This window comes from Rhamphochromis longiceps, linkage group LG19, assembly GCF_057381845.1.
Source record: "Rhamphochromis longiceps isolate RC_006_pf linkage group LG19, R_longiceps_female_GT1.1, whole genome shotgun sequence".
Classification (NCBI taxonomy): domain Eukaryota; kingdom Metazoa; phylum Chordata; class Actinopteri; order Cichliformes; family Cichlidae; genus Rhamphochromis; species Rhamphochromis longiceps.
This window is the reverse complement of record NC_140575.1, coordinates 14,389,945-14,404,927: the sequence shown is the minus strand read 5'-3', so window position 1 is coordinate 14,404,927 and position 14,983 is coordinate 14,389,945. Positions and strand designations below refer to the sequence as shown.

Sequence of the window (14,983 nt, the reverse complement as noted above, 5' to 3'; positions counted from 1 at the left end):
GAAGATAAGCTTTTATTTTAATAAATAAAACTATTTATTACCTTGGCTTGAGTTAGGAGGGACAGAAATACGGTGCTGTATTTGCTGTGAAGAGGGGGATGATGAATGGGGGGATGAGGCGGCACCGGATCGAGGCCAACCCAGTGTACCAGGGGCAGAACGAGGCAGGGAGCTCGTGGCGCAGTGATGTGCAGCTGCCTGGTGGGTGGCACTGGGGTACGTACCATAACCAGAGGGAAGCTGGTGGGAGGGAGACACAGATATGAAGTATACAGTGGGGCAAAAAAGTATTTAGTCAGCCACCGATTGTGCAAGTTCCCCCACTTAAAATGATGACAGAGGTCAGTAATTTGCACCAGAGGTACACTTCAACTGTGAGAGACAGAATGTGAAAAAAAAAATCCATGAATCCACATGGTAGGATTTGTAAAGAATTTATTCGTAAATTAGGGTGGAAAATAAGTATTTGGTCAATAACAAAAATACAACTCAATACTTTGTAACATAACCTTTGTTGGCAATAACAGAGTATTTGACTAAATACTTTTTTGCCCCACTGTAACTGCATAACCTATTTTTTTTTTCTTCTTACACCAAGACATTCATGACTGCTTCCCATGGAGATTTTCCTCCTTAGACATTTTGAGTTGAAAAGTTCACACCATCACTTCACTGCTAAGCAGAAGCCTCAAGTGAGCCTTGATACCTCTATAACATCGCTTACAGTGCAATAAATTATTTATTATGATCACAGAATTCATGAGAATAACTAATATAACTGAGAATTACACCAGTACCTGTTCTGGACTGTTGGTCCTCCAGTCTGTTACGCTCTTAGTGATGGTGGGCCACGGTGCTTCATTGGCTGAAGGGAGAAAGCGGCAGAGAGTCAGGGAGCCGAGGAAGGGATCAAAACAGGAAAGGAAATTAAAGTGAGAAAGAAGCAAATAAATCCAAATGGAAAAGACAGATGAAAAAAGATACTATGAACGGTTAAGTAACTAAAAAAATGATCGGTTAAAGGGAGTGTATATAATGTGTATTTGTTGCATATACATGTATATTTTAATGCTGCTAAAATAGCATACACAGAGCATGTCTGTAGTTTACTCGGCAACATAAATCCAAGCGGACAATGCACTGATTCCCAACCAGGCGTACTCCAGGCGCTTACACCTTTCACTTTTCAAGAGTTACAATTAAATTTTTAAAAAAAAAGGGTTCTTAGCAAGAAAAAGTGAGAAAATTAAGAATGAATGGTTGAAAAGGACATCTAAAATAACAATACTAAGTAAAGGTAACTCATCAATACTTAAAATTTGTAGCCAATATAATTTAAGTTGTAATAATGCACAGTGGCTGCAGTTAAACTATTTTTACTAGAAGAATAAAACCTCTAAAAAACAGGAAGCCGCTACAATCAGGGTTTAAAACAGAACAAAACTCTACAATGTGAAGTTTAACTCAGCCTCTGTCTCTGCAGAGGTGTTGTTACATAATAAACTGGCTCAGTTCAGTGCAGAGTCACAGTAGTAAATCTTCAGCCACTGTTGTCTGTGACAGCTAAGGTCAACAGCCTAGCTCAATGCTTTGGAATTTCATGGCAACTTGGCCACACCCTTGAAGACATTTAACAGGAAATAGCTTTGTGAAGAAGTCAGGTGATCTTCCAAGGTATTGCAGAAGTGGAGAAGAAATGACTGATGGAGATCCACCATCAAAGCCGTGGCGCTAAAATGGCTAAATAAGTGCTGCTAAATAAAATTCCACATAATGTTAAACTCCAGCAGCCATTTACAAACTGTTACCTAACCATTTCGCCCAGTCACGTCACAGTCCTGGCTCATACCAGACTAATACTGATTAACTCTTCAACCCAGGAGCCACGCAGTCTGTACAGTAAGTTGTGCTGCGAAACCTGTTGGCTGCTTTAACCCGCTGACCTCAGGAAGAAAACAGTCACGACAGGAAACAAGCAGTCAGTTCTGTGAGAGGTGGAAACTTGGCCGCCTGCCCCTGAGAGCCCAGATTAGAAGCAGTCACTCAGTGTTATAGAGGAAAGACAGTTTACAGCACAGTCACGGTACGTCCTGGTGCAAACGACAAACGGGTCATGCAGTAAAGCGTTTCAGCCTCACCACTCAAGTCTCTTTAGTTCACCATTTTTAAGCGTTTGAGTTTGATATTCTGTCTGTAAAATATGATGTTGCCATAATCAGCAGCCACAGCATTTAATGCAAACAAATGATTAAATGCAATGCTCTGCTGAGAAATCTCTCCTCCTGCCTTTGACGTAGATAACAGCCCAGCTCTGTATCTGAACAGCATCATGGTGGCTCTGTGGTTCCAGGCAGACCATTCTGTTTCTGAGTTCTCCCCTCTGAGCTCCAGTTTCTCTCTCCATTTAAAAACATCTAATTTGATGCTGTGAGGACGCTTTCACAAGAGAGATTTCACTTCCTGTTTAAATAAAGGTTTGGCTGAAAAACTGCACGCTCATACAGTAATGAAATCAACAGGCACACATGCTAAAGCATAACCTGATTTATAGTCTATTTTTCTTTAAATGCGAACATGTTTTACAAGATAAAATCATTTCGTATTAAAAACAGAGCGAATTCACGACAATGTTTTTGAAACGTGAAGCGTAATTTTGATCTTCTTTTGCTGCTGGTTCAGTGAATTTTGGTCGGAGAGAGACCAAAGCTGCAGTTTCGGAATCTGTGAGATGTCAGCTTTCAGCCCCGACAGCGTGTCCGTGGACGTGCCGTCAGGTGAACGGTCCACACTTTGTGTTTACATCTTTTTGCGGAATCCGTTTACCTGCTCTTTAATAGTTCTGCTGGTTGTTGAAATAGTTTTGTGAGCTTTAACATGAGATGCTGGCATTTCTTGCAAAATACATTTATATTCAAAAATCAATTCAGGATTTAATGAATCGATATTGTATTTTTCCAAACTAAAATCGATTTGAATCGGAGAAAAACGATTTTTTTAAACACATCACAATTATTGAGGTCATATATAAGAGAGGATCACGATCATTTTCTCACAGACTTTTATATAATCTGACTTCTATTTACAGCTGGAGAAGTCGCACCCTGATGGCCATGAATAAAAATGCAGCTTTTCAGAGCCAGACTCAACAGCCACCTTTCATATACAGTCACACTACAAAAACTGCTTACAAATGGCCTCACGTAATGAGAAGGAACTGAAGGAGTTCACCAGAAACAGATCCGACATCTTTCACCCAACCATCAGGATGCACAACAGAAAGCTTTAGATCCAAATATAAAATTATTATAAAAAGTAGTATAATAAATATCCATCGTTTCAGCACTTTCTAGCAAATATGAGCCAGTTTTGTTAAACATATTTTAAACAAATAAATGATTTCTTGCTTCGCTTTTTTTCTGGGCTTAATCTCCCCGATGACATCACCCTCTCACCTAAAACCTCTTGTTATCCGACTCCCTCACACACTCATCACACGTACTAAAGATAGCTACAATTCAGGCTTTCTCTCATTCATGTGCAATGGCCCCCTGCCCAGTAGACTGTTGATTTGATTTACAACTACGAATTTTCCGCATTACATAAGCAGCGACATTAATAGAACTGTGGCATTTGCTTTGGGATTCAAGAACACAATGGGTGTTAAAACAAAGCTGGTTGAAGACTCTTTATTTTACTTCAGTGTAGGTGAAAAAAATAGATATCGGCAGTTTAAATTGTATTTTTCCACACTGTGTAGGAAGAGATGTCGGAATAAATAAACTCGAGTCTAAAGCCAGACTTTGGTTTATTTTCTGAAGCTGTGCTTCTTAACCCTGAGCAGCTGTTGGCTATCAGATGGCATGTCTGCACCCTTGTACACTCGACCTTTACAATTTAGGGTCCTTTGAGCAGCTGATTCAATTATGTTTTGTCTCTTTACCATCTGGTCTGCATAGCGGTTTAAACACGAGCGTGCTCGGTTTGAATGCATCCACTCTGGGAGTCAGATTAAGAAAATGTGTGCTGTGAATGCCCTTTTCTATTTTGGGTCTTTGCAGCTGGCTCCAAAAGTGAGTCAGTCCCTATAAACTCCCGTGTTAAAATGTTCAAGTTTACAGCAGATATGAACACATTTAGAACCACATACACAGAAATTTTAAGCTCTCTGTATTAAATTTCCCCTTCATGACAATAACGGAGGTCAACTTTTAGTAAACTCAGTTCCTTAAACTGAACCGCTCAACTACATCTGTGGCATTTTGGAACATACTGGAATCTTTTTAAAATCCATTATCTGAAAATGACAGTGATCGCTATGTAGACTGCTGGACTAACCTCCTAATTAACTTGCACTAATTAGCAGGAATACAGTCTATGATAACTGCTCATGAACATGTTTTTCTGACACACACACAGAGACACACACACACACACACACACTTATTCCTGGACAGAAAAATAACTTCTTGCTGGACTGGGATGGTTTATAAATCGAATAAAACATCTTGCTCTGAATGAGCACCATCACTGGATCTTTCTAAAAATATATATATATAAAATAGTGTCAGCCCTAGATTTGAAACCTCTGACCTGATTTGAACCGATTTAACGAATGTTATGTGCCTTGTATATGAGGAGCTGTACACAAAATCTCAGTCTCCTACCTGCAAAACTGTGTTTTCTACAAGGCTCCAAATCTGCTGTCTCAGATCACACATCTGACATTAACTTTCTATGTTAACTCAAGCTGCATGTCTCCAGTTACTCTCAAGAGCAGCACCCTGACCTCCTTAGAGGCCATATTTACAGAGCCATACCACCAAATATTCACCCTAAAAAACTCACACAAGCAGTTTCTAGATAACAGAATGTTTAAACGTCTGCTCAAAAAATCTATTAAGTGAATCTTTCGAGTGGTCATCCCCTTCTTTTTCACATAAACATGTGGTGCTATGTTGAAATAATATTATAACCTATAAACTAATTTTCACTACTATCCCATACACTGTTTTGATACTTTACACTTGGATTTGTGTAAGGTGACTTTTGGCAACTGAGCAACTTGGTTTTTGTGTAAAAACGAGGAGTTAAGGCTGAAGGTGCTGCTAGCATCGTGCTATCACCAATAAACCCAGCGGTGAGTAAGTGTGTTTAGTGGTTTCTCCTGGACTCACTGTTACTGTCGCCCCCCTGAGGGGACAGAGGCCCCTCCCACCGCTCAGTGGGCTCTGACAGGACGATGTCTAAATCTGACTCTTTCCATTGGCTGGGAGGCTTCCTGATGGCACTCCTCTCTTCCTCTGTAAGGCCACACCCACCACCACAGACAACACCAACCACGAGACAGTAACACCCACCAAACAACAGCACAGACGTAAACATCACCACCATGACATCGGAATGACGAAAACAACAGCGAGACCCACACCAGCACCACAACACATTACAAAACAGCAATCACAGAACCACCACATTAAATCATTGAACATTGGAGAGAACACCGACAGAGAAGGGGAAGAGGGAAAAAACACGACAGGAGAAAGAAATGGAAGAAGAGCAAGTTAGAGGTCAGACAGTGATAAAGACAAACCAAGTCTGGTAAAGCACAGAGACTTAAAATGGGGGAAAAAAACAAAACAAAATAAACATCCACCAACCTGAGAGGGAGCGAATGTGGCTGAGAGGGGTGGGTTTGGGCGGTGGGTCAGCTGGGAGCGGGTACCCTGGCTCTTGTCTCCCCTCAGATGGAACCTGGATGTAGGGGCAGACAGCTGCCACTCGACCCGAAACTCCAGCACCGGGGTGGGAAGAGCTTTGAGGGGAGGACAGAGTGCCTCCATTCATACGACTTAACTGAAGTGGACACACACAGACACCCAGAATGAGACTCATATAACATGATAAAGAAAGACCAGACTTCTTTGCAGACTGCACCTCTGCTCTCTTCTTATGCAGGCGTTCTCTCAGGTCACCGATGCGTTGATCCATCACGGTCACCTGGGCGTTCCTCTTGTTCAGCAGCTCCTTATTCTGGGCCAACTTGCTGCTCTGCTCCAGATTGTGCCGGTTACGAGCCTTAAAAACCCCCAAAACGTTTTACTCACATTTATGATTTCTGACACCCAAAGCAGGCAGGAGAAGGTCGCACTAAACATCTTTTTTTCTGCAATATTTTTATTATGTTTTTGATTGGTTTTAAAATAGCTGTGATCAGACAGCCACATTATATCCACTGTAGGTACCAAACTAGTATAACCTCATGGCATTCACAGTGTTTATTGCATTGCTTATTTGCATGAGCTTCTAAAACATATTGTTCCCACATGCTTAGATGGTTTGGTGGTGCAGCGGAGGTGTTGGTAGAACAGGTGTCCTTTGTTTTTCCAACCAGATTGAGACATAAACATTTACTACACATCTTTTCAATTAGCCGTAAAGATTGCTTGGCAAAGGCCAAGTGTTTGCTCAGGGTATAGTTTACCTGCAGCTCCTGGTAAAGTTTCCTCAGCTCCAGAGCTGCAGGGCCTGAAAGAGGCGATCCCTTATGACCAGTGCCTGCACCCTGGGGTCCCGTGGGTGCCCCCTGACCTGGTGCACCAGAGTGTAGCTGCAGGCGTCCTCTCCTCAAATCCTCCAGCTGCTGAGTCAACTGTTAGACCAAAATTAAATACATATATGTGCACATATATCTTATCAAATCAAATCTGCTTCAAAGTTTATAGAAACCAAATAAATTTTCATACCTGGTCGACTCTGATCACCGCAGTCTGCAGCTCCGCCTGCTTCTCCTGAAACAGGCTGCTCACATGGTCAATCTCTGCAGCTACACACAGAGAGCAGGACGTCAGATTGAAATTACATCGCTGTAGTTATTAAGATTTTAGTGCTCAGATTCTACAGAAATACATATAAACACAGAGCACGCTGTAAGGGACTGAGTAAATGGTCAAAAAAAATCCCTCATGCTGCAGCATCAAGGCTTTATGAGGTTAAATTCATGGTCTTTTAATATGCAGTCGTTTACTTCAGGGCCTGTAATCCACAGTCACCAACTCTACAGTGTTACAGAGTGTTTAGGCTTACAGAGGTTTCCGTTGATCAGTTTGCTGTAGTCGACTTGGCCTCTCATGGCTCGGATCTTCTTCAGCTTCGCTTCCTGCGTCTCCACTCGCTCTTTGAGCCGCTGCAGCTTCTCAGCTTCAGACTGAAAAAGAGAAGTCAGTGTTTAAAGTGGTTAAAAACTCCCCATACACTCAAGTGGTGGCAGTTCCAGTCATTTAGGTATACTGAAAGGATACCTGCTCTGTAATTTAACTAAAATGTGACCCAAGATGCAGAAAAATACATGTTTTAGTTGATTATTTACTGTTTCAGGAATAAATGCCTACAATGTGTTTAATTTGAAGATGCTCAAATGAATTCTGAAGGTTATCCAATGAAAGCGCAGGTATTTGCTTTACTTGGAAAATACTTGCAGACAGCAGTAATCAACAGACAGAGCTTCAGCACCTGTTAACATTTAGCCCTCTGACAGACAAACAGGAAACTTAACCTTCAGCGAACTGGCCTCTAGGTTAGACTGCAGTCACATTATTAGATATAAACCACATAAAGGAAGCAGTATGCAGATTATTGTATTTTAAACTGTATTAGTTTGATGAATATATTGCTCACACAATTGTGAGTAAAGCAACAAAGCAAACTTTAAATAGGGTGTCCTTGTGCTGTATAGACTCAAAGGAGACTAACAGAGGTGTGGATCGCACCTGTGACTGTCCCTGGTTGGATCTGCCTCCTTGCTGAAGATACCTCAGTCTCTGTTCCTGCAGGAAACAAAAGTACAGTGAAAGTAGAGTCATTTCCAGACTTTCATTTATTTCATTTGAAAAGTGGCATGGCATTTTCAGTTTTAAAGAAACTAAATCATGTTTTGCAAACCCAGCCAGAAAAAACCTAAAAAATACTATTTTTATATTATAAAAATAAGATTATCTGGTATACCAACTAAACTTAGCGAGGTTGAGCCCGTTTTCACTTGGAGAACCTGAAAGCCTGTTTTCTGAATCAGCTCACTGACTGAGGAGGATCCTACACAAACAGAGGAGCAACAGTGGCATTTGTTCCAGCACTTCAATCAGCAGAATTCAAATTTGATAAACGTGTTGGTGTTATTCGGTTACGTTTTCAGCACTGGCTGTTAAATCCAACTAAATGACTATAGAAATGAAAACTACGTTTCAAGTGGTTTTAAAAGAGCCTCTGACACAAATATTTTGGGTCTTTAATGAATTCAGGCCGGTGCTGTCGACTGATTGGCCAGTTTGCTGTCTGCCTCATTATTTGTCAAGCTGTCATTCAAAAATTTCATGAGTTCTCAGTGAAAAACAAATCACATTCAGTTTATGCACTGATGATAGAATTATTTCACGGTGCTCATGAATTTGATTTCCTCTGTGACCTTTCCAGGGAGTGCCCAACGTTTCGCCCTGTGACAGATGAAATAGGCCCCAGACCCCCACTGCAACCCTGAATTGGTTGAGTGGTTAAGAAGATTAATGGAAAGATGGATAATATTTCCTGGTTTTTGGTGCTTTGAGAACACATGCATGTGTTTTCACATTGTTCCCTCTCATTTTGCACACCTGCATGTTAATCTTATTTTTCATAAATAAAATCTTATTTCAAATGTTGGTGAAATAGATTAGTGTGCCGCTTCATACCATGCATCCTGTTGTACACACATAATACCAGATTATATATATATCAGCAGCACTAGCACCAGCAGCTTATTGCCGTGTTTAAGTGTTTATCTTTACTCTACATAAAACATGCATTTTCTGGACCATCACATCTGCAGCTACACACAGCCGTCATCTATCTCAACCTCAACCTTTACTTGAGCCTTAAGATCTTAATAAAGCTGAAACTGTAAGTCAAACTTGGAGACACCAGTTACCCCACTCGTCTAATATTTTACCAAAGAACAGAATGTCAGATTCCTCATTAATGAGGAATTAATTAAAGGCTGGCATCACTTTACCAGGAGCAACAGTGAATTGGAGTACTTAATGACTTAAGTACAGTTTCCACAAACTGCAAAGAAATCTAGTGGGATAAACTGGGCCCTTTGGTGTGCAAGTACTGGTCCGTGGTCCACATGTTGGATGCCCATGTGTTAGACCTAACAGTCAGCTGGTCTTCTGCATTCATAAAATATGAATTATTCATTTAAACGAGAAGTGTTTTCAGTGCTGAATAGTGAGGGCAGGAACACTTAATCATCTGGCCGTGCACATCCTTAGTCAACAGCATAATACTATAATAACTGCCATGCATGCAGTTTATTTTCACCCGATCATCACATCCAACTCCGAAGACCATCAGCTGCTATTGATTTTCATTTAAGCTTGTGTGTATCTATGTATCTGACACACACAATAAACTACAGTGAGGAGACAGAGAAAGGCTGTGATGTGTAATGCTGACTGAAGCAGTTTACACCACTCACTCTGTATTTTGCAGGTACATAGTACGGCTGACCTGTGTGCGTGTGCGTGTGTGTGTGTGTGCATGCGTTTGTGTGTCTCTCTCTTTCACATAAACACACAAAGAGGAGGAGAAAAGGGCATGTTGGCAGGAAGCTGCCCTGCTAACACATTACATAAGAGAAGGGTGTTTAATTACAGACGTAGTGCAGGAATAAAAGTTTTTATGTTTTCGACTTTTTATTTTCCAGGAAGTCATCAATCTACGTTTCGTTATATTAATGTTGAGAAGACAGAAAATGTTTCTACATCAGCGCCTGGGATTTTTTTCATCCAGCAAGGAAATGCTTGAGCAAGCTGGAAGGAAACACTTAATAGCTGTCAAATTACAGAAGCAGTTAAACTGCTGCTTTACAAAAAAAAAAAAAAGCTGGATATCAGCATTAAACTGACAGGCAAAAGAAATCACTTCCACAGCAGTCTTGAAAAACTCAAAATGGCCAAATAAAAGTTTGTGGTTGATGCATTTTATCGAAAACTTTACCAAATGAATGCCGTTTGGCTCACTTTCCTGACTCCTTCCTGGAGTACAATACTGGGTAAACTTCCCAGCAGCTGTAGATCCCTGCTGAACTCATTTCCTGCTAACTCAGAAGGCCACTTCCTGAATCTGGGGATGGGGCCGAATGACCATGATCTGTGTCTCCAGATATTTTCTCACATGTGCTGCAGCCCTGAAGCTTTCTAAACATCAGCCAAAAGAGTCAAAAGTGAGAAAAAGTCGAGTTCACACCACATCAAAAAAGAAACATCTTTACCCCTTTCTTTGATAAAGACCTCTGTTCTGAATCCAGGCAGTATTTGTTTATCCCCAAGGGGCAATTAACATACAACAGAGCAGCATAACGTTGACGAGAAGGACAATAAGAACAAGCAATAAGAGTGAGACAATAAATACACAGAATATACAGTTTTAAAATTACACAGTTTTTAAATTAAAGTGACTGAAAGAGGGGGGAGAGAATAACATGAAAGCATGGGTCTATGCTGCCTTGTATCAATGCTTCATGCTTGTGGTGGTTTAATGGTGCAGGAGATATTTTCCTGGCACACATTTGGCCCGGTAGCACCAACCGAGTATTGTTTAAATACCACAGCCTACTTGAACGTTGTTGCTGACCATGTCCATGCCTCTATGACCACAGTGTACTTATCTCAAACTCTAATTAATCTCATATTAGTTTCTTTTACATGACAATGAGTTCACTTTTAGTCCACTACAGCATGCTTGGGATGTAGTGGAATGGGGATTTGCATCATGGTTGTTCAGCCGATAAATCTGCAGCGACTGTGTGAGGCTATCACATCAATATGGACCAAAATCTCAGCACTAGCAAGGTCCACCAAACAACATTTCTACAAGTCTAACTTCTTTTTTATGGTCAGCCTAGCTAAAAATCCATAGCTCAGTCTTCTGCAACAAAGCCGGCTGCAAGGAAAAACAAAACTTGCGTTTACAGTTCCAACACTCTGAAATGGGCTAGAACAAACTGAGCCTGTGGTGCTGTAGTTGCGTTCCTATTTTTAAGTTCAGCTCCTATGTGAAGGCTTTCCAAATGTTCAAACGACCCAAATTATGTTGTTCTAAAACAGAAACTCTTTCATGACAAAACAGACGCACTATGTAAAGACCCACACTGTCCAGTCTCTCAGATCTGCTCAAACTGTCTCCCTTCAACATCAACAACGTGTGCACATCTACAACTGACGGGGTATATATGTACTTGAAAAAAACAACGACAAAAAAAACTTAATCTGGGCGTAGCAATATTTTGACCCATGTCACCTTGGGCTTAAGGGGTTAACGTGCAAACTCCCCAGCACAAACTTACTGTGACCTTCAACTGTGCGAGTTTTCATCGATTTGTGCTGATGTGAGAAGAGCGCTGGTAATAGTCTGGAGAGCAGCTGTCATGTGCGCTTCCTCCTGCACGCTCCACCCAGGCAGCTCCCTCAGGTAAACCTCACTGAGTATTTCTAAACCAGACTATCTCCTGTGTGGTGCATGTAAGAAACTGCAGCCTCGGAAAAAGTCTTAACTCAATTCTCCCCAGCCTACGTCTGAAAACGACATCTCTCCTCCAGAGCCAATCTTTCACGTCGTTCCTCAAACCCTGAACTCAATCACACACACACACAAAAAAAGATGCATGTGATGTGATGCGCACACACATTCATCTGAGGCTCCAGGGGCCTCAAAGCCGATCTTTTCAGACAGACTCTAATGTAGCTAACCTTACATTAACTGACAGGCAATCCATCCAGCAGCTCTGTGTGCGTGTACAGTATGAGTGAGTGTTTTACCTTGGCGAGCAACATCTGTTGCTGAGCCTCTATTTGTTGTTGTTGTCTTGTGGCCATTTCTTGGAGCTCAGAGAGGGTCAGCTCCACACGGGGAACCTACACCGGCACACAGGGGTTATACATTAATACATTATGTACATAGAGACAGACAGTGTTTTCCCACAGTTTCCATCCATTACACGTCTCACTGTTGCTGTCGAGATGAAAACCCAAACTGTGACAGGAGATAAAGCACAGCTGCACACATATATCACCTCACATTTTAGGTCACTGAGCAGCTTCACTGAATGTTATTAGGCAGGCAGCTGGTGGCTCTGGAAGAGCGACAGAATTATAGTTTAGGGCTAAGAAAAAAAAAAATCGCCAGAATCATCCCCTTTCCCTCACAGCATTTCCTTACAGATACATCTCTGGGAGAGTGCTTTGTTCAGGAATATCTTTCTAGAGACTGATGTGTGTTTGCGTGTACGTGTGAGGGTGGGAAACGGGGAGGAATGCCTTTAGCAGACAACAACGGAAGGTTTCAACCCAGCTACATCCTACTATTGTGCACATTTACTTATGAACACACACAGACACACACTGCACCTGGGGTGTTATATTCATTTCCAGTTCACAGTGAAGTCAGACAAGCTGGATATGACTACATCTGTCCTTTAATAGCCAGGTTATCAGAACACGGCTCCACGATTACAATACTTTTCAACAGACTGCGGTACAGTATTATAATATTTAATAATTATTGTTTGACAGTTTGACTCCTACAACACCAGAAAGGTCTGGCCTCTGGAGATATTTTACTATCAGCATGTGAATGACTGATTATGACATAATACACTACATCAACTTAAGCCATCCTAGGACAGAGAAAATGGAGTTTCAACCTGGGATTAAAAATGCGATCATACTATTAAACCTCAGACAGGCTTACAGCTTCATTTAGTTTAACCCCCCATCCAGAGTAACATTGACGTATGAATATCATCCATCACTCCCATTTGGGCTGAACAAACTCCGCCTATTGTGCTGCAACTGTATTCTTGTGCAAAGTTAATCTCAAATCTGAAGCTTTTCCAAATGTCAAAATGACTCAGATGATGTTCTACAAAAACAGAAACTGTCTTATGGGCAAATGAATGCATGAGCATTAAAGATCAAGACTCTGTACACTGATATCTATTGAAATTTGCTCCCATCAACATCTTCCATTTTTAAGACTCGTCGTGTGACTGTTGTTTCCAATTTTGAACCCCTAACATATGAGCCATCTGCCCACATCACCGGGCGAGAATGTGAGTTGTGAATATTTTTTAAAAAACTGCGAACTTTTCAGTTATGCTTAGTTTATTGCATTACATCACCAAGAAGTATTTATTTCCTTGGTCAGCCTTGGAAACACTATATGATTAGTATAGTAGATTACTTATACGGCACAGATATCTATTAGGGCAGTTTGATCATCTAAAAGGAATCAGTCGGGACCTGAGATGAAACCCTGAGGAATACCAGAGTTAACAGATTGTGGTGGGACAACATTATAAGTAATATAAACGAGTATGGCAAAATCTAAGATGGTTATTAGTATAAATGATATACTCACAAACAGGGAGTATCAGAGTATCAGTAACAGAGGTCTAAACAGTAAAACCAGTGCAGATGGGCCTTAAATGGGAATCGCTTGTAAAGGCCAGCAGGGGGCGGTTGCTCAAGAACAAGACAGATTGGATAAAATTCTTGGCAACTGACTCGTGATTACTTTAGTAAACCCTTTTCTCTTGAGTTTATGGGCTCAATCACTAGTTTCAAGTCCAATGTAATAAAACATGATGTTCATTTTATAAATTATGGTCCTTATTAGTGACCCTGAGACCTTGAGTATGCAATGTCCTTCGGTTTCTTTGTCATGTGTTTTCACTTGTGTCATCTGGTTTCAAAAAGCTGAAATGGTAATGGCCAAAATGCTTCAGAAACCAGCGATTACAATGTTATTGGCTGACATTACAGTGGCTACTTCCTTCTTTATACTCAGTCTTTGGATACACAGTTTTAAAGGGTCAGTTCATCTATGTTCAGTGCACTAAAAACATTTTTACTTATGTGAGTTCTGAGTTCTGATCATTGCAGGTTTTTGCCAGATGTCTGCTTGAAACCATGGACGTTTTTTTTTTTTTTTTGATGGCGCTCAAGGAAAAAAAATCCCAAATCAGTCTTTTTATCTAAATAATCTACAGTCTTCTCTGTGAGAGCTACATTGGTGTCTGTTTGACTTGAAATGATTATTGGCAGTACTTCAGTGGCCTGAATTTGGGGACTGCTCCGATTATCGGACACAGAAACTGGAGACAGAAGAGTCTGTTGTTACTGGCATTTAATGGGACTTGGAGTAAGGGTTGAGTAGTTCAAGTAAAAATGATTTTTTTTCCCAGTGATAAGACAGAAATAGTTTCCAAACGTTAAATTAGGGTCGAAGAGGACGGAGGCCACTGCAAATTTTGTTAAATGTGTGAAAAAATATTGATGTCTAAGTGGAGACTTAGATGTGCCATGAGTAAGGGAGGCGCTGATGAATAACTCCATTACCCAGAACAGCGCCCTTGGGTTATGACACAAGTTATGAAATCAGTGAAACAAATTAAAATCATCATCAATTTAACTACTGGAAGCTCTAACTCTGGCAGCACTAGTGCTATGCTAAATATCAGTATTGGTGATTAATAGCCCTGACAGCCACACTGTGCTATAGACCGTGGACCGAGTTATGTAAATCTACATAAAACATAATGCACACATAGTGTATTCCACTGCAATACATCATGTTTTAGACAGTGACATTATGCACAATACACAAGGTTTTCCAGGCAGTGTCGCCACATATCATTAGCTAATTGCTGACTTTTGGGATCCTGTGGTTCCTCACTTTGATGTGCAACAATAATTGCATTGTTTTCTCATATCTCAAGAGTAATTTCAGAGCCAATCAGCATAAGACACTTTAAGATTTTTTATATTTTTTAAGCCCTTTCAGTCTGATATCCCTTTAAAATGTATATAATGCATAGATGGAACTACAGGGTGGGGCTTCAGACAAGCAGCAAAAAGCAGTTTTTATGCTTACATGCAGTAACCATACGTGG

General features: G+C 40.8%; 1 protein-coding gene across 5 annotated transcripts in view; it reads right to left on the bottom strand.

Moving 5' to 3' along the window:
- LOC146646412 (apoptosis-stimulating of p53 protein 1-like) overlaps positions 1-14,983 on the bottom strand; it is a 56,689-nt gene that overhangs the window by 8,642 nt on the left and 33,064 nt on the right. For 4 of the 5 annotated variants that reach the window (XM_085390496.1, XM_085390495.1, XM_085390500.1 and 1 more), the window contains 10 exons: positions 11,850-11,945; positions 7,767-7,823; positions 7,084-7,204; positions 6,744-6,823; positions 6,482-6,649; positions 5,935-6,075; positions 5,658-5,853; positions 5,175-5,300; positions 798-865; positions 42-240 (listed from right to left, as the gene is read on the bottom strand). In XM_085390496.1, the coding sequence (XP_085246622.1) occupies positions 42-240; positions 798-865; positions 5,175-5,300; positions 5,658-5,853; positions 5,935-6,075; positions 6,482-6,649; positions 6,744-6,823; positions 7,084-7,204; positions 7,767-7,823; positions 11,850-11,945 (1,252 nt within the window). The remainder of the gene's footprint in view (positions 1-41; positions 241-797; positions 866-5,174; positions 5,301-5,657; positions 5,854-5,934; positions 6,076-6,481; positions 6,650-6,743; positions 6,824-7,083; positions 7,205-7,766; positions 7,824-11,849; positions 11,946-14,983) is intronic. The other variant, XM_085390498.1, reaches the window with a different exon arrangement.